This window comes from Diceros bicornis, chromosome 1 (assembly GCF_020826845.1).
Source record: "Diceros bicornis minor isolate mBicDic1 chromosome 1, mDicBic1.mat.cur, whole genome shotgun sequence".
NCBI classification, from domain to species: Eukaryota; Metazoa; Chordata; class Mammalia; order Perissodactyla; family Rhinocerotidae; genus Diceros; species Diceros bicornis.
Window position 1 is genome coordinate 23938643 of NC_080740.1, and position 24578 is coordinate 23963220.

General features: G+C 38.9%; 1 protein-coding gene across 2 annotated transcripts in view; it reads right to left on the reverse strand.

Moving 5' to 3' along the window:
- Positions 1-21482, reverse strand: part of CHD1 (chromodomain helicase DNA binding protein 1) — a 77735-nt gene extending 56253 nt beyond the window's left edge. For both annotated transcript variants that reach the window (XM_058535141.1, XM_058535100.1), the window contains exons 1-2: positions 21404-21482; positions 19176-19375 (exon numbers count right to left, since the gene is read on the reverse strand). In XM_058535141.1, coding sequence (XP_058391124.1) covers positions 19176-19228 — 53 coding nt within the window. In that variant the 5' untranslated portion in view covers positions 19229-19375; positions 21404-21482. The remainder of the gene's footprint in view (positions 1-19175; positions 19376-21403) is intronic.
- Between the last annotated feature and the right edge of the window lie 3096 nt (positions 21483-24578).

A 24578-nucleotide genomic window follows, 5' to 3' on the forward strand; every position in this document is an offset into this window, starting at 1 on the left:
ACTTCCTGCTTCTGCCCAATTACTTCTCTTCTCTTCTCACTCTATAATTCCCACTTGAGCCTCACCTCATGGGTACTTCTCCAACAAATCTCTCCTGACTCCATTCTCAACTCAACATTAAGTTAGGTATCCTTCCTCACCATTCCCAAAACATCCTGTACATACTATCTTAGCTGCAAGCACACCATGTAACAATAACCGTAGTTTTCTGTTTTCTTTTGTTTTTTGGTATCCTACCTTTGGTATTCTATCATATGTTCCTAGAGTGTTGGGATTTTTACTTGTTGCCCTTTGTACGTTGAGCACTAAATGAAGAGCTCAATATGTCTGATGGGTGGATGGATGTATACATAAACAAACCAAAGACATATATGGGTACAAATTCTCGTATAAAATTCACAAATATAATTTGGCTATAAGAAATATTTCTGAGCTCCAACTAACTTTATTTAGATAATAACCAGTACCACTGATCTTTTATACAACATAAGTATCTGCACACTAAAGAGTTATCCTTATTAATTACATTAAGTCTCACTAGCACAATAAAGTAAACACATTTCTTTTCCTCATCTTTCTCAATTTACAAAAGAAAACTCACCATCATATTTATGGGTACTTTGATAAAATTATATTGTTTTCTTAGGGTAAATTAAGGAGAAATACCACATTTAAAAGACAAAATAGCAATTCAAATTAAAGTTTCTTTTCAAGCTTGTTTTTATATTCAATTTCAAATATAAACAAGAGAGCAATATAATGAATTACCATGTAGCTATCACTCAGCTTCACAATTACCAGCTCATACCAATCTTCAAATAATCCAGCTTCCCACACACACACAATCTCAGATATTTTAGAACTTCATCCATAAATACTCCAGTATTCCTATATTAAAAAATCTCACGTTGTAGATGTTTGTGAATATCTACAATACCAGTATCATACCTTTAAAAAGTGAGTTGCGCCTTAATATTAAATATGAAATTAAATATTAAGTATCCAGTTCAGTTTACCTCTTTAGTAGCATGACTTTGTTTCTTACATTGACTGAAAATCCAAACAAGGTTCAACACTGCACTTGAATCATGTATTTCTTAAGTCCCTTTCATTAATCTGACAGTTTCCTCTCCCTTTTCTTATTCCCCCTTGCAATTTATTTTACGGAAGAAATTCGGTAGTTTTTCCTGTAGACTTTCCTGCTTTCCAGATTTTGCTGACTGCATCTCTGTGGTATTATTTAACATATTTTTCTGTCCCTTGTATTTCTTATAAACTGTTAGATCTAGAGTTAGGTGTTTCTTGGCAAGAATATATTTTAAGAGTTGTTGCGGACTTCTATCAGAAGGAACTTAATGTTTGGTTGGCTCTTTTTGTGTAAGGTTAAGTTTAATCTGTGGGTTCGGGTATTTTCAGCCTTATCCATCCATTATACAGTTCCCCATAAGCTCTATACCTAATGGTTTTAGAAGTCAGTGATCATATGGCTTCATCGACTATTTATTTAGAAGCAGTAAAATGGTGATATTATATCATTTCTTCACTAATAACGGTGGAATCCTTGTATAAAGAGAAATTTTCCTTCAACATATTTGTTAACCTTGAGGTACAATTCATACAGGAAAGGCACTTTCACTTCTTTTCCTTATTTCCTAGTTTTCAAAATGAGTTAAATTGCTAGCTAGCATCCTTTCAAAATAGATCAATAATTTAAGTCTCATTATGAACTCATGTATTTGAAATTAATTGATGAGTTTTAATCTACTGTCAACATCATTGTTGATTCCCAAATTGTCCCATCGTTAGCCAACAGGAAACCCTTTATTAGTTCCTGAGTCCTTCTGACAAGACCTCAAGTACTCTTGGATAGCTTCCTCACTTTCTGGTCTGACAAGATGAACCAGGCTCATCTTGTGTATTTCTTGCCTCAGACTGTAACTCAGCCATTTCATCAAAAAGTCCTGCTTCTGTTTAAATTGGAAATTAAATTGCAAACAGAGTACTGGGTGAGCCTATTACTACTGGATTCGTCATGGTTCCTATGATTTTTTTTAATTTTAATTTTTATTTTATTATTTTTTTTGTGAGGAAGACCAGCCCTGAGCTAACATCCGATGCCAATCCTCCTCTTTTTTGCTGAAGAAGACCGGCCCTGGGCTAACATCCGTGCCCACCTTCCTCTACTTTATATGGGACGCCGCCACAACACGACTTAACAAGTGGTGCGTCAGTGCACACCCGGGATCCGAACCGGGAACCCCGGGCCGCCACAGTGGAGCATGCGCACTTAACCGCTTGCGCCACCGGGCCGGCCCCAAGGTCTTTTTTTAATGGAATGAGCTAGGATATGCATATTTTTACAGACAATGCATTAAGCACTTACTAGTATTTCCAATTCAAATCTGTAGGTTTTCTACTTTTATATTTATGGCATCGCTTGGGTTGCGGTGCTTGGTTCCAAATGACACTAATAAATTTATTTGGTTTATCTTAGAATATATATAATAGTTTCAAAATAACAATACCATTATTATTAACAATATGATTACTAAATGTTAAGATTTCTTCGCAATTCTTTTTGTCCTCACTCTCAGAATCAAATTACTACTTTAAGGTCAACTGAAATAATTTATTTCTGTGCGGCCACTAATTTGGTTTAATTAGGGTCATTTGCCTTTTTTTCATTTTTAGGAACTGCTTTTTACTCATTTTGATTTAATGTTGTTTTATTAATTTCTTGGATCCAACTTGAGAGCTACAAAAATTATAGTCAAAGTCCAGCTTCCATCTTTGTCGGCTCTACACTATGGCCTCTCTCCCCCTATAGTAATTATTTAAAATTTTAATTTATTTTCCCTTCTTTCAATATAAGTTGTAAATAAGAATATATGTTTATAACCCCCCCTTCATAAATAATCATTAACATATTTACACTCTCATATAAATGATATCATATTATACACATATTGTACCCTGGAGATCATTCCACAGCAGTAGATATATTCCATACTCTCCTTTCTTTTATGCAGTTGCATATACTCTATTTTATAGATACATCATAGTTTCAATTTGTTCCTGAAAGATGAGCATGCTTTGCTTCCAGTCCTTTGATACTACAGATAGTATATAAAAAATGGCCTTTGCATATATCTTTTGTATTATTTACGGCTGTGTATCTTCTGATTTGCTATTTATCAACCAATGTAAACATACCCCCTTTGAAGTTTTAAATCTATTATCACCTAGTACCCAATCTAGTATTTAGATTTCTAAATACTATTCCACAGTTAAATAAACTAGGAGTCCTTTGAGACACGGCAGATTCTAGGGGTGGGACAGGATAAGCACAAGATGAACCTAAACAATCCTGCTGTGCCAAAAAGCAAAATACTTGGGGGAAAAAAAGATGAAGGCATGTGAAAAGGACATAGAAAAAAAGAAAACAAAACAGGACATAGGAGCCAACTTGAAGGGGCTTCCATTGGCCAAATCTGATTTAAGCATCAAAACAGACAGTGAAGGATTATTATAAACTGGAATCCTCGAGTCCATGCTGACAGGCAGGCAGACAGACAGACAGGGGAGGGCTCTGATAGCTCTGAATGTCAAGTGGTAAATGCGGACAGGGTGGTAGTGTTAAAAAGTTACCATCTTGTTAGCGCCGGCCTAGCGGCGTAATGGTTAAGTTCACATGCTCCACTTCGGTGCCCCGGGCTTCAGATCCCGGGCACAGACCGGCGCACCACTTGTCAAAGCCATGCTGTAGTGGCGTCCCATGTAAAGCAGAGGAAGATGGGCACGGATGTTAGCCCAGGGCCAGTCTTCCTCGGCAAAAAAGAGGAGGATTGGCAACAAATGTTGGCTCAGGGCTAATCTTTCTCAAAAAAAAAAAAAAATACTGGTTTAGGCAAGAATCATCAAGAGATGCTAAATCTAGGGGAAGAGTATGATGAGTAAGATATTTGCAGAGTCTCAAAATATCTTCTCACAAATTGCTTATTAGCTGTAACGGGTAAATTAGAAACTACAGTGGCAAAACCAGACACACCTTGTCCTGGTGATCAAAACTAATGTCACCAATAGGGACAGACCGACAGACAATATGAGCCTCTAGATATGATACATTTGAGAAAGATACATCATCACTTACACAGTACTCCAGCCAGGGATGCATAACAGGGCACGCATAAATTGGATTGAATTATAAGCGAATAGAAGACAAACCCAAATTGAGAAATATATTCTGCAAAATAACTAGCCTTATAACCTTCAAAATGCTAATGTCATGAAAGACAAAGAAAGGAACTGTACAGATTAAAGAGACATGACAGCCAAATGTAATAAGTGATCTCAGACTGGACCCTATACTGGGAGATGATTGGGATGACTGACCAAACTGGAATACAGACTGAAGGTTCAAGTATTGTATCAATGTAAATTTTTCTGAATTTAATAACGACATAGGGCTTTGTTCTTAGAAAACCTATACTGAAAAATTAATGTTTTTATTTTGTCTATATCTAAAGGTTCTTTTTGATCATGCAAATGACCTCCAATTCACCAGTTGTCTCCCCCAAACTAACGTCTTATACCTGGACAGCTTCATTTATTTATGTTATCTGCTTGGCCCTTATGGCCCTTTCTCTCATTTATATTCTAAAACAAAATTTAAAATAGTTCTTTATAGCTTTCAAAATATTTTCCTACTGAATTCTATTTTATCTTCACAATAAAAAAATGTCCTTGAAGGCACACATAGGGAGTTTTTCTGGACCCTTTTCAGAGGGGACAATCCTTCCAGGGTCCCAGCTTTAAGGAGACATAATTCCATAGTCAAATACTTAGTTCCAATCCCAACCCCAGCCTCCTGTCCTGAGGGCCTGTATCCTTCCAAATATCCCCTGTATTGCCACGTTTGCTTGGAGCTTATTGCTCTGGCTTTGAGTTGCCTTTTGCTACTGGCACATGCAAGTTTTCTCTCAAGTTCAGCCGTGCATCTACTTTTTTTCCCTTTGCTCTATTTTATTTAGCATTTTCATGTGTTTGTGGGTAGGAAGTGCTTCTGGAGTAGAGTCTATGCTAACGCAACCCAGCATATGGCAGAACAGCAACACATCCTTTCTCTGTACCCAACACTCCAGTCAAATCACTCCTGTGAACTAGAGAAAACACTAAGACCTATACTGGGAAGATGAGAACGATATATTCTCTAGTGAATAAACAAAGATTCTTCTATATTACAAGGGAAAAAAAAGTCTTCAAGTATTCTTTACATTTTTGTCAACTGGAAACCAGTCTATAACGGAACATAAAGGAAGAATGAGTAAAATAAGGAATGACCTTCTAAGAAAATGGTAGTAGTGGGCAGCTGCTTTCCTTATCACCAGATCATCAATAGAAGAAACCGGCCCTGATAAATCTTGGAATAGACTGAAAAAGTCAAGAAAGCGATATTGGAGTGGATGTGGAAGTACTGAGGAGGAAGGAAAAGAACATCTCAAAACAGTAGCACTAAAGAAGAAGGAAAAAAGACTGTGGGTATTTAAATATTATATGTAAATCAGACTACCTATATCAAAGGTTTAGATCAATGATTTCTCATTTTAATTCTATTAAATAATGTATCCATTTATTTAAGTCTTTTGTCTCTAGCACATAAAAATTTCCTTTCTAGTATATCCCTTTTCCCTACTTTTTCTTTCCTGTCTTTTTTTAAACTATAGTAGAATTTAGATGGATTAGACTCTGGGGAGAAGGGGGAGGGATGCTATAGGAAACACCGATAGAAGGTAAACTGATTTTCTACGGAAATATTATAATAGAGGAATATGTGCCTGACAAATACGGTACTACATACACAATCAAAGAACTGTATTTACTATTCCAAAGAACAAGCATACTGCACTAAATTCTCACTTTATGCCTTGCTCCCTTCCCCGTTTTCTGTCAATGCCATTCAAAAGAACTTCTTTAGGGGAGTTTTTCAAACAATTTTTTGACAGACACTTGTGGGGGAAATTCAGGGCTAACAATGGTGTTCTAAAGCTCAACTGACTTATTTTCTCCTAGCTTTCTCACCCTCTCTTTTCATTGTAATTATATTTATATCTGTACACCCATTAGATGAGGTTCAGGTTCCTGTCATATGGAAATAATAAACATACTTAAGGATTACTATGAAGATGAAAAGAGATCTAAAGCATACTGTCTGACATATAGTAGGAGTTTAATTTTTTTTTTTTTTTTTGGTGAGGAAGATCAGCCCTGAGCTAACATCCATGCCAACCCTCCTCTTTTTGCTGAGGAAGACTGGCCCTGAGCTAACATCCGTGCCTATCTGCCTACACTTTATATGGGACGCTGCCACAGCACGGCCTGACAAGCGGTGCATCGGTGCACGCCCAGGACCCGAACCAAGGCCGCCAGCAGCAGAGTGCGTGCACTTAACCACTATGCCACGAGGCCGGCCCCAGTAGGAGTTCAATATTGATAGCTATTAGAAATAAAAAAACATCGATCTTTTTCCTGAGTTCAAGATCATAATCATTACTTCAAAGTTTGCTTTAGGTATTCTTTGGATTGTCATAATTTTAAGTATAAATATATATAACGTCTATAAATAAAACCTATAGATACACTAAAATTTTCAAAACAAATTGTTTAATAAAAAACAGAAGACATGGTGATTACCAACTGGTGCTATGTGCCACACATTGGGTTCTCATTTAATTCTTTCATTTTCACAGAATAAACAAACAAATAATCTGAGGCTCAGAAAAGGCTAAGTGAAGAAAACAAATACCAATATTACGACAAGTGTACAAACTACAAATACATATAAAGAATCGAGAGAAAATTTAGAAAAATGAAAGCCACTAATTTCTTAGGATGATAGGAGTGATTTATTTTAAAATAATATCCCTCTAGGTTTGTGCCATATGTATGTTGTCTATTTGCCCCTCCCCACTCACTCAGTATCCACTTTCTGTTTGCCCTTTAGTATTATATAACCATCCCTCCAGTTTTCACTGGCACATGCCCACCCAGCTAAAGATTAGATTTCCCAGTATCTCTTTCAGCTACGTGTGGCCACGTGAAGAGGTTCTGACCAATGGAATATGCCTAGCAATGATGTAGGATTTCTACATCATAGCCTTAAAAACGAAGTGGCTTGCCTTAAATCCTCCCCCTTCTCATCTTCCTCCTGGCAACAGAAGCCATATATTAAGGATAGTAAAGCTGTCCCACTAGTCAGAGTAGCTGGATAACCTCAAGAGGTAGAGCTCACTTACCTCAGAGTGAATAAAAAATAACTGTATTTGAGACCCTGTGTTCTGAAGTTTCTAGTATATATAGCACCTTAATTGGTTCTCTAACTAATATACTTTAGTAATGTTTCCATAATAAACATTTTTGAAATAATAAGTTTTGTACATATATAATTTGAATTCATTTGCTCCTCTTCAACTAACAAGTATTGAGCAAGAGTTTCTAGTAGGGACAAACTGCCATGGGAAAATGTAAAACTTCTGAGAATGAAAGATATAAAGATGGATAGATTGCTAATTGAGGAACTGGAGGTCCAGGAAATGGAATCAGGGGCAAGACTTCACGGAGAGAGTGATTTTACAGCTCAGTATTGGTAGTATTCTCCATACTTTTCCCTCTGGAGAACACTTCCTTTCTGAAGCGACTGATAAAACTTCAAGACTGCTCAAAAATACCAAATCCTTTATGTAACTTTTTCCAATTTCTCCAGCCACAGGTCATTGTTCCAGCCCATGTGTTCACAATATTTTGCCCATATGTTATTAGTAAGTCTGTCACAATATTACAATTATTTTTATACATGTATCTCTCTTCTAATTGTATCCTGGAATTCATTAAGTCGGGCCTTTACTTATTTTTATAAACCATTATCCACTTCAACAGAACTAGAGAAACAATATGGAAATTAGTAGGTATTGATTAAATACTTACAATTTAAAAAATGAATTAGTGACCAAAGGCAATGGCTTTCAAACTTTTTGGACCATGACTTACATAATAAATACAGTTTACATCATGATGCAGTACACACACATGCACACATAAACATAAGTTTAATGAAATAATACTCTACAAAAGGAACATTGTATTGTATTTTCTATTCTAGTTTACATTATTCTCTTTGACTTACAAAAAAATTTTGATCATGCTCCTCTAATTGTTACAACTCACTATTTAAAATATATTAGGCTAGAACAAGTCATTTAGAAAACAAGAAGGGTTCAGCTAGATGATAACTAAGCTCAGATCACCTTAAATTCTATAAAATTACATTATATTAAAATTTGTTATCGACCTTATCTTTCACAACAAGCCATAAAAACTATCAAAAGTTTGAGAAAATCCAGAAAGTATCTATCCATCTGTATGGTTCTGAAAACCAGTTAGGGCCATTGCTTTGTTAGGCACTGAAACGCAAACACAACAGTTCCTTTTAGCATTTTAAATTACCAATCCAAGACAAAATTCTATTATAAAGTAAACTCTTCTAAAGTACAGTATGATTCCATCACTTAAAGTCTCTAACTGAATAAATGAGAATAAAACTGCTAGAAATAGATGCTAGGAAGGGTAACATTTAGCACAACCAATTTCAAAGCTGATTATTTGGGTTTAGTCACATTGAATCTGAGGTCAAGATAGTAAACTCAAAAGCTTCTCTAGTAAGCAGAGAATCAGATGAGAAATAAGGACTATATATAGATACAACTCAAAGTCACTAATAGTTTCATAAAACACATGCAATTTGTTATAATATTAATGACATGATAAAAATCTCTAATTCTATCATTTATAATTACAACAAGTAGGCAAAGCTAAATGACGTTTATTTTTCCCCCACTAGAATTACCTATCATGCAGAAGTCTAACACGTGGAAATTATATGTCTCAAAATAATCGGGTGGGAGAGGGGCAGTAGACAGAATTTACAGATTAAACTAGACTGGCCATGAGATGAAATATGTGAAAACTAGATGATGTGTACATAAGGGTTCCTTTTACTACTGTCACTATTTTGCATATGCTTGAAATTATCCACAATTTCTAAGTTAAAAGCACAAGTAATAAAATATGTGTTTACATTTAAAAGTCCAATTTTAAAGAGATTATTCATTTGATTAATTTGCTTTTAAAATGGCTTTTTAAAATATTTACGCTTTTAAATTACTTTAATGAATAATGTTGCAAAAAAAGAGTTCTCAGCAATATATGCTTTACTTTCTAACAAAATTATTTGTAATTTGGTATTTCACGAGTCTGCATATAGCCATGGGAGTGTGCTGCACACTAAGAACAACCTCCACCTACTGTAAGTCATTTAGTAAAAAAAAAAAAAAAAAAAGTGAAAATGTAGAATGGTCTGACTGAGATAAGCTACTGCACACTAGGTCAATCCTTTGGTAAAAAATACATGCTAACACTGGAATAAAGAGAAGATTTTGTACATTTTTAGTACTCATGTACAACTAATTGTAATTCTTATTTTCTTATAAAATTGCCTTTCAGATCAAACTTCTTCCTTTTATTAATGTAATTCAGGATTTAGTCATTTACAACTGGGAATACTGTAGTAGTTGCATCAAATGGCAGTAATCATATTATAATCTACCTCAAGCACTAAAACAAGAATAGTCTTCTCTGAGGGAATTTAGACTGTAATTTCACTCTTCTCCAATGGCCCCATTCCTTTACATAAACTTGTCAGCATAATATTTATTGCCTTCTAACATCATTTTTCCTGGGTATAAAAATTACTCTTGACTTATTGTCTAACCCTGTCAAAATATCTCGCCATCATAAAAGTCACATTACCAGGACTTTAACATACATAAAATTTAAGATTATCAGCATTTTGAATGATCTCAAAAAAGAAAAATTCATTCTGGGGGCCAGCCCCGTGGCGTAGTGGTTAAGTGCGCACGCTCCGCTGCTGGCAGCCCGGGTTCGGATCCCGGGCGCGCACCGACACACTGCTTATCAGGCCATGCTGTGGTGGCGTCCCACATAAAGTGGAGGAAGATCGGCACGGATGTTGGCTCAGGGCCAGTCTTCCTCAGCAAAAAGAGGAAGACTGGCATGGATGTTAGCTCAGGGCTGATCTTTCTCACCAAAAAAAAAAAAAAAATTGATTCTGATATTGAGCTTGATGTAGAAATCAACCATTTGTCTTATGATCAAACTTCTCTGTCTCCTACCTTTGAAGTGGCGCAGACTGTATCTCTCTGTATTTACCATATCCACCTGATGCTACAAATATTTAAGGCTAAAGTCTCTTTCTTGATTATAAGCTTCAGAGAAGAATCTCAAATTTTAGTATTTCATGGTATCTACCACACAGTACTTGCTCAATCATCTAAATTAAATAACTATCTGAGGACACAGAACTGTATTGCTGAAAGCAGCAACGAGAGATGCGAAATAGCTAACAGAAAGTTTTCATTAAGAAAAGAGCCCCCTACTATTTTTGTGCCTTATGCCTCAGCTCTGAGAGATACTGTAGACATTAGATCCCAAAAGCCAGTAGCGCGTAATTACCCAGAACTTTTCACGTCTGTGTATTTTAATCTCAAAGATAACTTAGATCTCACTTAATCTATCCACACCAAGGAAACTTTTGAACGCAGTTTAACATCTACTTAAAGCTGACTTTTGACTAAGCAGTCACCTCATATCACAGTGACAGATAATATACTCTTAATTATGAAAAGCAATTTTCTCAGTCATTCATACATAAGAACTTGATTCTGGTACAAGAGATTCCTAGAGTACCTCCTTAAAATCTGTGGTTCTGACCAGTCCATTCACATGGACTGTATTACACTCCCAGGGGTATCCCTCAATACAGGTAGCATTTATTCAGCTATGCTTCCTTTTTTCTCCTTCCTCCACCAGGGACTAAACCACACAAAAACTTCAGCAGAACACTGAACAAACCTCAGGGTAAAGAACTGCAAAGCTAGGATGTCCAACACATTCTCTTTATTAGGGAACTTGCACATCTTTGTTGGGGACTATGACCTCTGTAAAAAACCTTCCTCTCCATCATGCCTCTGGATACCATTTGTTCTTCCTTCTTTCCAAACTACCTCATTTCTCATTATTATCAAGAGGACAAAACTTAAAGAGTTCTGTGAAAACCTGCCATACAGCCCACTACTTTAGTCCAATAATTTGCCCAATTCTATTTTCTTTCACCTCACTTGCATACCTATATGCCCCATGAATTTGAATACACTCACTTCCTTGACTGTGTATTTAAACCTGGCTATTCCATTATCACCTCTAGATCATAATATCTTTCTCCAAGTTAATTTATAATTTTAAAACATGGCAAGATACTGAATGACTCCAGGTGAATAGCTTCATATATATGCATATGAATTTAATATGCATACAAATCTCCTGGGAATATTGTTAAAATGAAAATTTTGATTCCATAAATCTGGGACACACAGGGGAACTTTTAGATGAAGGAATCATTCTGACAGTACTGTGGCGGAGAATAAATGATTCTATGCATTTGTCAAAGCCCACAAAACTGTGTAGCACAGAGTGTATGTAATACGTGCAAGTTTAAAAAAAATCAACCCATGTGACTGAGTATCCCAGGATAGAATGCAAACTGTGAAAAATGACTCTAACATTATTATAAATTTATGATATCACCATACTGAAGGGGGTTGGGGGGCAGAAGCTAACTTGAGTAACTTTGGAAAACGGGTGTTTTGACTAGAAACTGTAAGGCTAAATATAATAGGAACTGTACACTGTACGTAAACACTGTATTCTAGTTGGTAAATTTGTTTCTTCTGTGAGAATAGCCTAGAAATTCTGAAACTGCTTTACCCATATGCTGAGGGTGAAGAGTATGGATGGTAGGTAGAGGATGGTGGGAACCAGGTTTCTCTGTTGGAGATAGAAATTATAAAGGAGCAAGAAAGGAAGGTTAGGATGAATCCTGTAGTTCAGGATTATAGCTGGAGACATCAGTACAAACTCAAGTTTACCTTAATATGTATACAGATGGACAGATACAGAAAGAACTACAGATATGCCGATATACGTGGTTTAGTATACATACATATGTTACTAGCTCTGTCTGCTTTGTCTGCTGAGAGGGCCTAGAAGTAGTGACACCTGAGTAGCAATGAGCATACCCAGCACCCAAATCTGCTTTCTAATACCCTCTTCTCCAATAAAAGGAACCAGAGCTCTTTGGAGAAATGAGTGACTCTAGGGCAAAAGAATGGGAATGTGTAAAAAGGACACAGAAGCCAACTCGAAAGAAAGCTCACAATGGGCAAGGCTAGAATGATTTGAGCAACAAAATAAATTTATTGGATTATAGCCCAAAGTATAAAATACATATACATAAGTCCATGCTTATATAAATGAATGAGTGACTAAACGGGGGAGAAATGACTTCTCTACAGAAGAATTCCATTATAATATATGTAGATACGCCCTTCCAGCAGGAGATGGAACTTAATTCCCACTCCCTCCACCTCCTTGAGAGTGAGCGAGACACAGTCACTTGCTTCCAAAGAATACAGCATGGAAAGGGAAAAACAAACAGTAACTTTACAGTGGAGAAACCTGGCAAATACTACCTTGGCCAAGTGATGGACGTTATCCTCAACAGTAATGTCACGTGGATATTATGCTCCCCATACGATGTGACTGGAAGAACACTTCATCTCTGTGATATTCGTGCTAAAAACTGATAACCCTAGTTTATCCTAACAAAAATATCAGACTAATCCAAACTGGGGGACATTCTACAGGACACCTAGCCAGTACTTCTGATGACTGTTAAGGAAATCAAACAAAGGCTAAGAAACTCTCACAGAACAGAGGACACTGGAGAGAGTTGACAATTAAACATAACATGGTACCCTGGGTTGAATCCTGGAATAGAAAGAGGGCATTAATGGAAAAGTCAATGAAATCCAAGTGAAGTTTGAAATTTTTTTTTTTTTTTGGTGAGAAAGATTAGCCCTGAGCTAACATCTGCTGCCAATCCTCCTCTTTTTGCTGAGGAAGACTGGCCCTGGGCTAACATCTGTGCCCATCTTCCTCCACTTTCTGTGGGACACTTGCCACAGCATGGCTTGATAAGTGGTGCATACGTCCGCGCCCAGGATCCAAACCTGCAACCCTGGGCTGCGGAAGCAGAGCACATGACCTTAACCACTACACCACCAGGCTAGCCCCAATAGTTTTTTTTTTTTTAATTTTTTTAATGGTTATAAATCTGGTTTCTCCTTCTAGAGAATGGGACTCATAATACTGTGAACATCACAGGAGTTTTGTGAGGATGAACTGTGATAAATTCACATAATGCACCATGTACTGTGCACCATGCCTGGCTCAGTCAGAGTTAAGAGCTCAATGATTATTGGTTGCATTATTGTTTCTAGAGCAATGAAATGTACCCAGCCTCTTGATGGCAGGGCCTAAGACACCGTTCTTTGGGAGTTTCCAGAAAATAAAAACGATGTATAACAACATCAGTAACAAAAAAAGCGGCAAGGTGATGAATGAACCGCTTCATATATATGCGTATGAATTTAATATGAATACGAATTACTGCAGAATCTTGTTAAATTGAAGATTCTGATTCAGAAGGTCTGGGGTAGGGGCCAAGGTTTTACATTTTGAACAAGCTCCCAAGTGACGCCAATGCTGCTGGTCCAAGGACCAAAATTGGGGCTGCAACTTTTCTATTTCTGCATGTTTTAAAATTTTCCTTAAAAAAATACAAAAAAGTTTTCTCCATCTATTCTTTATCTCTTCACCACAAAAAATACTCTTATTTTTAAACCCAACTATATCATATGTAACCCACCAGTCATCAAGATCTTAAATACGCAACTACTTCAACAGTACAGTCTTCCCCGCTTACACGCAGTTCTGCCTTCCACAGTTTCAGTTACCTGCAGTCAATGTGGTCTGAAAATATTAAACAGAAAATTCCCAACTTCGTAAGTTTTAAATTTCATGCTGTTCTGAGTAGCATGATGAAATCTCGCTCCATCCCACCTGGGACGTGAATCATCCCTTTGTCCAGCTTATCCACGCTGTATAAGCTACCTGACCATTAGTCACTTAGTAGCTATCTCAGTTATCAGATTGACTATCGCAGTATCACAGTGCTGGTGTTCTAACAACCATGGACATCATCTGCTTATGACATCCAACCATCAACATCATCATGGCTCAATGATCCTCCTCATGTATTGTCAGAAGGTCAATATTAACCTAGCGCTACATCACAATGCCTATATCATTCACCTCACTTCATCTCAACATGTAGGCATTGTATCATCTCACATCATCACAAGAGGAAGGGTGAGTACAGTACAATAAGGTATCTTGAGAGAGAGAGACCACATTCACAGAACTATTTTTACAGTATATGGTCATAACTGTTCTATTTTATTATTGTTGTTGTTAATCTCTTACTGTGCCTAATTTATAAATTAGACTTTATCACAGGTATGAATGCATAGGAAAGAATATAGTATATACAGGGTTCTGTATTATCTGCAGTTTCAGGCATCCACTGGGGGTCTTGTAACACATCCCCTGTGGATAAGGGGAGGCTACTGTATAAAAAAGGGGTAACTACACATTAATGTTTGCCCCCACATGATCTCATACCTATGTAGATAAAAGTAACGTCTTGCATAATCAAATCATATACAATTCTCTTAGCCTTATCAGTTAAAAAAGCCTAAATACTTTACAGTAACCTAGATTAACCACAATCCTAGGAAATTGTGTGAAAATTTTAATTTGGTAAATTCTATTTGGAAACAGAGTATCCTATTACTAAGGCTCCTGCTTAACGATTTATTGAGTTTTCAAAGGATAAGAAGCGATCTTAGATGATCTTAGATTTAGTAGCATATACAGGATATTTGAGAGAAAAAATAGGAAAAGATGAAGAAAGCACATGCTGAACTGAGAAATAGGGAATAACAAAAAATGAGATGTAAAAGAGTCATACTTTCCTGCAATTAATGACATCACAGAAAATTTTAAAAACCAGTTTCCTTAACTCAATGATTTCTAGCCATTCTGGCTTTGTGATTTCACACTTTCCCATCCTCCTTAAAATGTTTCTTAACACAAACTTTGGAAATTTAAAAAATGACATTTTTTTTAAAACTCTGAGATAACTGCAAAATAAGCTCAGCAAACACCATTTTAACTGGTATTGACTTTAAAAATTGTTCAAATTTATTTAGTGAAAGAAACTAACTGATTTTGATGGCAAGAAATCTTTCTGGTATGTGTATACATAAATAATAGTATACCATAGTAGAATTCAACACGACACTAACAGATACATGGTGCAAACTGTGCCCTGTGTTCAAATTAACTCTGAATCGGTTTTCCTTAAATTTCACAGGTCATTGAGGCTCCAGGGCTTCTCAAAGCCTCTAAAAAGCCTTTTAAAACTCTGAATTTCTAAAAAGGAGATTTTCATTTAGAACATTTCCAGTGATCATATTCCCTATTCACTGCCTACCCAGAACACTTTAAAAGTTGAGATCCAAAGATTCTTGAACCATAAAATGATAATTAAAATATTTTCTATAAGCCAAGGAAATTGAAGTGTTACAGGTCAACAAAGCTCCATTGCCAGCTAGAGATTAATTCTAAATGGTTAAGACCATTATAGCACATCACTAACAACCTTCCTCACGCTGTAAGAATTTTTCAAGAGCATAATATATAGAGACTAATTAAAGTGATTCAAATAAATTCTCAAATTTACATGGACAAACATATTATTAAAAACTTAATCGATAGGCAAGCAGAGAAATTCTTCTGAGTATTAAGCATGTATCAATCATCCAAAAATTAGCAAAATATGATAATATATTTCTGGTCTTTACCCATAAATCTAGTCCTGGAGTAAATCATCATTCAAGATAATTTTAAAATAAAAAATATCTACCCACGATTTGAAAAATTTGGTTGCAAATAACAACACATCCACACAGTGAGGAATTGATGCTCTGAAATCTTCCAATAGTATCTTCAGAAAGCTTAACTTCAGTTACATAATAAACTTTGTGCTGAGTTGAAACTGATGTACAGGTGCATCCTGACCCAGATTTCTTAGTAAATAAGTTTCAAAACTGTCCGTTATAGCACAGCCCAAGAGACATTTTCCTACGTATTCTTCTTCCCTTCAGTCAATGGTTATAGAGAGCTTTCCACATGGAAAGAATCAAAAAACCATTTTTTTAGTAGAAAGCTAATTATACCAACCAAAAATGCTAAATGACTTAAGTCTATTTCATTTCATAAACTTCATTTTCATAAAGGAAAAAAGAAACGCTAAAGCAAAAATACATTTAAAAATTCTAGCCAATAAAAATCAAATTTTACTTTAAAAACTATTTACAGTGTATATTAATTTTAAAAGGAGAGCATATTTCTCCTCTCATCACTCTATATTAATATTCATAGTTACTGAAACTTTTGTCGTTTGCAAGAAAATCCCTATGTCTATAAAGTTCACCTCCTCACTCTTTTAACTAACTAGGCACAATCTCCGTTCTCTGTACTGCCTTGTTATAAAAGCTTTGGGGAGGGGGTCTCAGGGTTAGTAACAATGACAGTAGAGCAAAGGAAAAGGATAGCATAACAGCAGTAAGGAAGAAAATGAAAGCAAAATAGAAGCAGGTCTTCCTCCTCCTGATAAACAAACACCAAGACAGTTGAAAGAATTAGATAACTCGACAGTCATACTTCTCAGAAGCACATACCTTGTATGGTAGAAATGATGACTCAGAATAATTACAGAATATGCTTTGCAATTATTTTAAATGAGTATGCATTATAAAAGACTCCTGTAAGTAAATCTGCTTTCACAGGGTTTAACTTTTTTCAACTATACCATCTAATTTGACTTACTACTCACCTTTGCTTTAGATATGGCAGTAAAATATATAAAAGATTACTGGAACAGGTAAGCGGTCAGAATATAACAGCACGCGATCTCTCCGCATACTCAACAAGAGGATTTACTCTCAAGAGGCTTACTTCCTATTTTCCAGGTAGTTTTGTTCCTATGTCTCCTCTAGGTATTTCTACCTATCAACCATTTCATTGCTCACTAATGAATAAGACAATGTGGGACAATGTGACTCTCCTATACATTTACTATAGTCAATATACCTGTAGAGATCTGAATCAAAACTGAGATTCAAAAGTCTTCTAATTTACCTCTCAACTCTGGTGATTCATAAAGTTTTAGATAACAAAGTTTGACTAGAATCACCAGAAACTCTGTTACCTAAAATTTTATTACACGTTGTAAAAGTGATAGGATGAAACTTCAAAATCATTTAGTTCAACTCTTAATTACTTTACAGTTGAGAAATCATTCAGAGAACTAGTTACATGGTGTCAACTCAGGTTTTGTAACTCCAGACCAACACTTGTTCCGCTAAATCATGCTGCTTTCCGTAACTACTCCTTCTTCTCTATGATGTTCTTGTTATCCAAAACAATGCACCTGTGAAAGCTGATAAACTCAAGTACTCCTAGAATGACCAGAAAATCCCAAGTCTCAGGTCAAATACATATACCACTGCTTCATTTTCTACCCCAACATTTTTTTCTGAAACCCACCTAACTGCCAAAACTTTCCTGTTTCTTGTCCATCACATTTCTCTATCACTATAATTAATGTTTTAGTTATCTAGTACCCTATGTTACATAAAACATAATGCTAATCATAATAAGCAAATATTGAGTGCTCATTATATCAGGAACTATATTAAGACCTTTAGATGTAGCATCTCACTTAATCCTCAACTTCAAGTAAGATAAATAATACTGTAATCCCCATTTCAAAACTGCAAAAATCAAAGCCTCAGAAGTTAATTTTTTTTCTTTTTTTTTTTTTGCTGAGGAAGATTGGCCCTGAGCTAAGATGTGTTGCCAATCTTCCTCTTTTTGCTTGAGAAAGATTCACCCTGAGCTAACATCTGTGCCAGTCTTCCTCTATTTTGTATGTGGGTCGCCGCCACAGCATAGCCACCAATGAGTGATGTAGGTTGGTGCCCAGGAACTGAACCCGGGCCACTGAAGCAGAGCACACCGAACTTAACCACTAGGCCATGGGGCTGGCCCCAGAGGTTAAATAATTTGTCCTAATTCACAGAGCTAACCAGAAGTAGAATCGGGATAAGTAACCAGGCAGTCTCACTCCAATGTCCATATTCCTGATCTCTACATACGATAAGTATATATAACTACATGGACTTTATTATTAATATGCAGATAACTCAAAATTTGGGGGCTACAGAAGAATTTAAAGAGTCTTTGTATTTGAAGAGGCTTCTTTCACATTAAAATAGCTTAACATGGCTTATTCCCATAAACTATATCTTCCTTAAAAAGACATGGCCCAAGTAAGAACTCTTAACTCACTCATATATAATTAAAACTCAAATTAAAGAAAATAGGAGGAAAAAAGAGTTGCAACAATACTTTAACAAATATCCAGATCAGCACTGTCCAAAAGAACTTTTTGTAGTGATAGTAATGTTTTCTATCTGCGCCGTCCATCATGGTAGCCACTAGCCACATGTGACTATTCAGCATACGAAATGTGTCTAGTGTGATTGAGTAACTGAATTTTGAATATTGTGTAATTTTAATTAATTTACATTTAAACAGCCACATGTGGCTAGTGGCTACTATATTGGACAGCACAGGTAGAAGATAAAATGCCAGAAAAAGATGAGGAAAGAAATTCTTATTGCCTTTATTTAGAGAGTGCACTAACAGTCAAATCAATTTAAATCTCTTTTCCTACTTGTTCTAGTTTCAGTTATTAACCCAAACAATATATACCTCCAAGGAGATTTAAGTAACCCAAACTTCTATACTTAAATTCTTCTTTATGTATCTCAAAGGAAAAAAATAATTAAAACCTGTATTATCAACAAAGCTCCGTATATTAGAAACTTTTTACTGTTTGGATACCTAAGAGGAAGAATTTGAACCTGAAAACTGCCATCTACTAAGAAAACTAAAAAGAGTCACACAAGTTTTCCATTCTCTTCATAATAAATACTTGATAATAAAGTGCTTACCTTGATTCTCCACTACTGTTTCTAACACTTTCTTCATCACTGTGTCCATTCATTGTAAATATCAAGAAGTTTTAAAATAAAATATAAATCTTCCCAGTTTAAAAGATGAATATAAATACTGACTCCTCCTTGAATACCAAAAATTCACAGACGAATTTTCTTCAACATTCACAGGTTTCCTGGGACCCTTTTTGATTCACCTAAAGAAAACATATTAAGAAAATAAGAAAACTTCCTGTAGAGAAAAAGATAAGTCTATTTAGAACTTATACAAATCTACCTAGGCCAATCAGAAATACCTAGGCTTCCATTAACTACATTCCTAACTACTTACTAGAATTTATAGCACACCAGGGCTTATTTTTGACAGAAGAAATCAGAATATCTGCTGAGTGATAAAACTTTTAGACTAACTGCAGCTGTGTAGCGATACATATATACACATTATGGATAACTAGCTAACTAAAGAAAAATGGTAATATATAACATATACACACATTCCAAGAATAGAAAACGGAGTCTTATTAGATACTTTGTCAAACCAAGTAAGGGGGGAAAAGGTTACCTTTAATCAAACACTAATTCATATCACCAAGAACTTCATACACTTGAATGAGGCAAAGGTTTGAAAATGCTCACATAAGAACAGAATAAAAAGGTATCATACAATCTTTGCAAAAACTGTACAGGTCAAAATAAATGTGTACTTTCACAGGTAAGCTGACAGTGGAATGATAAAATTTAAATAATATTTATCCAGTTTGGACTTGCGGAGATTCCATTAAAAAAAAAAAAGGTAATGGAATATACACTATGATTTTTTAAGTAACGGGTTTGGGGCAGAAATCACGGACCAAGACACAGCATTCCCACCTTTCAAGATTTCAACACAACACTGGAGAGTCACCTACAAGCCATCCACGAATAAACAAAGGAGATCTCTGGCAGGGGAGGGAGAGGAAGAAGCGGGGGAAGGAGACGTCAGATCCTTCCCCAGCCAGAAAGTACCGAGATAGCCGACTGAGAGCAGAGCTGTCCTTCGACCTCAGCAAAGAGAATTCACTCCTACGATGATTTCCATTCCACAAAAAAAGAGGAGGAAAACAGGCTGTTGCCAACTTAATCACAGCAAACTCTACATCTAGATCGAGATTTTAATTCTCCAGAGACTAAGGTCCAGTAGACTCTTTGCAAGAACTGGTTATCCAAAAAGCAACTCTTCCACGCAACATTTATTCCTCATGTTAAATATTAATTCCAACCCGTCAAAGAGCTTTACTATTAAACAAGTCTTAAAAATCTAGGGACTCTAACAAACCGCCTCTTTCCCGAAAGTCTCTCTGCGTTGAGAAAGTTCACTCCTCTTTTCGTTCTTTCCTTTTCACCTTCCTTTCGCTCCTCAAAATGGCTTTCTCTGTACATTCTAACTTCCTTTTTCCCCCTCATCTGCCTTCTCCGAGTCAGTCCTCTTTCTGAGGCCCTTCTCACAGCCGTAAGTTCTGAAGCTCCAGGCGCACGCAGCTCTCTCCAGCCTTTCACGCGTCTTAACAATGAAGTCAAACCTCTCCAACCCTCCTCCCCTGTGCCCGGTCCTTTAACAGTTGCTCTGCTCCTGCTAAGTTTCCGAAGCGGTACTCGAAAGGAGGTTGGAAACCTTCCTCCTCCCTCCTCCGTCCATCGCAGCTTCGCTCCAATCAGTCTCCCAGCCGGACGCACACTCCCACCCCCCGTCCCTCCCAGGGCCTCCATCCCGGTCCCAGAGTCTCTCTTCCCGCCTCAAACTTCCCGCAGCCCCGCTCCGCGCCCTCCCGGGCTCGCCAGGGCCGCCGCCCCCTCCCCCTTCCCCTCCCCGCCGCTCCCCACGTGCTGGGAGGCCGGGTCGCGGCGGGAGCGACGCGCCGGCCAAGCGCTCGCCGCTCGTGCTCCGCAGCTCTGCCCTCGCGGCCCAGCCGTGCCCACGCCGAGGAGGCCCGGGCTCCGCCGCCCGGCCGGCGCTAGGATGCGCTCCGCGGCGCCGGCCTGCGCTCGCCACTCACACGCCCCCCGCGCGCCGAGCCCGGCCGCCGCCGCCGCCGCCGCCGCCGCCGGCCCTCGCAGAGCCGCCCCGGCCTTCGCCCGGCGCCCGGCCGCTGGGCCGCCGCCTGGGCACCGCGCCGCCCCCGCCCTCCGCCCGGCCGGCTCCCGGCCTCCCCGCCACATCCTGACCCGCCCGCCGCCCCCTTTCTTACCGGCGGCCGTGCAGGCTTCGCGGGGGCGGAGGGAGCCCACTCAGGTCGGCGGCCTCCCCCGCGCCCGGGCCCGCGGTCGCCGCCGCCGGGTGAGTCCTCGGGCTCCGGGCGTCTCGGGGTAAGCAGGAGTCCGTGCGGGAGAGGGGGAAGGGGAAGGACGCGGCGGGGAAGGGGAAGCCCCGGCCCGCGGCACCAACGCGCGATCCCCTGCGGAGCGGATCCAACAATCAATTCATTATTGAAGCACCAACGGCGAGGGCAGCTAGAGCGAGAAGTAACGAGCCGTCGTCGTCGCCGCAGCCACGCGCGCGCTCCCGCCGCTTATCGGCTCCCGGCAGCCGCCATAACGCCGAGAGAGAGCGCAACCGTCTCCGTCGTAGCCGCCGCCGCCGCCACCGAGGTCGCCGTCGCCTCCGCCTCCCGCGCGACGTAAGCTCCTCTGCTCACTCCCCTTCCCCACTGGGCGCGAGGAGGGCGGACTAGGGGGCGGGCGCGCGCACGCCGAACCGCTCCTGCCGGCGCGCGGGCGGTGGGAGGGGCTACGTTGTGGAGTCGTGGGGCGTAGGAAGAAAGCGATTGGTGCTGAGGTGGGGTGGAGAGCGAGTGCGCGCACGTGCGCCGATGGGAGCGCGCACGCCGGCCGCGCGGAGGCCGCCGGACTCTGGCCACAGCCGCGGGCCGCTGATCCTTGCTCTGGTGCCCTCCCTTACCCGCCGGGAGTTGAATTCCGGGAAGTGGGAGCTAGAGGCTCGCTGCGTGCGGGTATGGACGCTGCTGTCGCTCGGGACAGTTGCGCAAGGACTTTGCGGGGGAGAGACTGAGAAGAACCGGGGAAGCAGAGGGATGGCGAGATGCTGAAGACTATGTTGGGGCTCCGGGAGCCGCAGAAGCGCCGCGCTGGATAAGCCCAGGGGGCCGGGTCGTGCGTGGGGTCCGGTCGCCCAGGCTTCGGCCCGCCTCTCTCTCCGGCCCCCGGCCCCGTCTGAGCGCCTGTGGGGAGGGGTGCACAGGGGCCCGCTGCGTCACACCAGGCAGCCTGGGACCCCAACTGTTGGGCAACTGTGGTCACCTCCGGCCCCCTCCTACGCCTAGGCGACCTGCGACAGAGGCTGCCTCGGGGGCCCGATGTCCCGTACGGGCGGGGCACCTGAGGAGACGGAGAGAAAATAGAGACGGAGTTGTTGACATCCTGTGACACTTCTTGATTCATTTGTGGGTTCAGAAAAAACTCTTACAACCTTTCTAGGTCCCTCCCTGGAGGACGGGAGGAGGGTGCGCTGCCGAATGGCAACAAAAAAGCTGCTCGAAGGACGTTGATAACTGTCTTAGTGTAGCGTGCTGCAACTTAGTTGACGGTTTCTTTCGTAACTGTAACTGCGGGCCTCAGTTACAACCCTGGAGATGTGTCGACGGAAACACTATCTTTTCAAGCCTGGTGGTGTCCCGCTTCATTCTTTTTGAAAGCATTTTTTTAATCATTTCTTTTACACTTCATTTTTTTCCCCCCCGTCCACAGATCAGTCTTGAATCGCTCGAGGTTAATGATACTTTTTGAAACTTTCTAATCCCATTCTTCAGTTATTTGATGTGGTGTAAAGGCCAACCTTCCAAGTCAAATGACTTTGAACGGGGTAGCTGCATTCCCAAAATAATTCTTTTCGCATGTGGGAATTTCAAGTTTTAGTCTACCAGCTGTTTAAACAGTTTGGGTCAAAGCCTTCAAAAAGATCTCAAAACATGACTCCAAGTATGTGTTCATTTTATGAAAGAGTATATTCACCCTTGGCAAGGAGGAGGCGGCAAACAGGTACACTTGGTCTACTCCAAAAAAAAGTGTCTGTGACCAATGCATAGTGAAACAAAATGGAACACTACCACAGTTTGCAAAATGGTCTGTGCTCCACCTCTTTTTTTCTTTTCTTTTTTCCTAGTTGTTAAATAGCTGTAACGCTGGGTTGTGAGGAATAACAAGATCATACAAATCTCCATCTCTACAGGCCCTAAAAGTAGGAACCAAGTGCTAATTTTTAATATTAAAAATATGGTAAAAGTGCCTTAATGATAGGAACTTCCCATGCCTCTGATTTCTTTCTTGGATTACTGGAGTGGTAAGTGAAAAATAAAAGCCCCTGGAAAACAGTAGCCACGCCAGATAAAGAATTTTGTGATCAGAAATATAATTCAGATAATAAAGTCCTCAATTATACTACACTTTATAATTGTCTTACAAAAAAAAGAATTACCGTATGTTCTTAATCTATTTTGTATGTTTTCTGAAAGCCCTCGTCAAACCTTTTTTAACTACTGACTTGCCATTTGGATGTGATATGCTACATATAAACTCTAGATCCCTTTTTTGTGGGAAAAAAATCTTGCCAAAATTGTAATAAAATATTGCATCTTGGAGATTTATATTTCTTGTTGAATCTTGGAGATTTATGTTTCTTGTTGAATCTTGGAGATTTATATTTCTTGTAAAATCATTGTATACTTTAAGACTCCACAAAATTTTAGAATGACTGTTGACAATGTGGAGAAATACAAGTAAGTAGAAAATTGGAACAATCTTGCCAGTTCAGCTTTTAAAAAGTCACTTGATAAATAAGGCAAAAGTATTTGTTTGACCGTTTGTTATCTGTATAGTTAAATTCTCAGTTTCACTTTGTTTGAATAAACTCGGTCTTTATCTCTACCTATGGGTACTAAAAACAATAGACAAACAGTTGATAATCTCAACACATGACTAGCAAAAATCCCTGAAAAATAACATCAACCAGAAGTTTTTATTCCTATCTAATTTCCCATTTGGGACATTTCATATTCTTTGGAAACAATATTACCTTTACAAAATCTAGGACAGCTCTTTGTGAGTCCTTAATTCTGATATGCTCTTCTAGGGCTGGATACCCATGGGTTTCCTTGGGTGGGGATAGATTGAGAACCACTTATCCAGAATTGTGAGATGTGTACCATAAAAACAATGATAACTCTTGCTTTCTGTTAATGTTTTGGATGCCAAGTTGGGGTTTTAATTTCATAATTATGTTCTTGTTAATTAGAGGATTTGCATATTAGAAGCTGCTAAAACAATCAGGACAGTATTAAAATACCCTAGAATCTCAACCTATGACGTCATCCCCCAGGTCCTTGCCAAACAGGAAGAGCTTTCCAAATA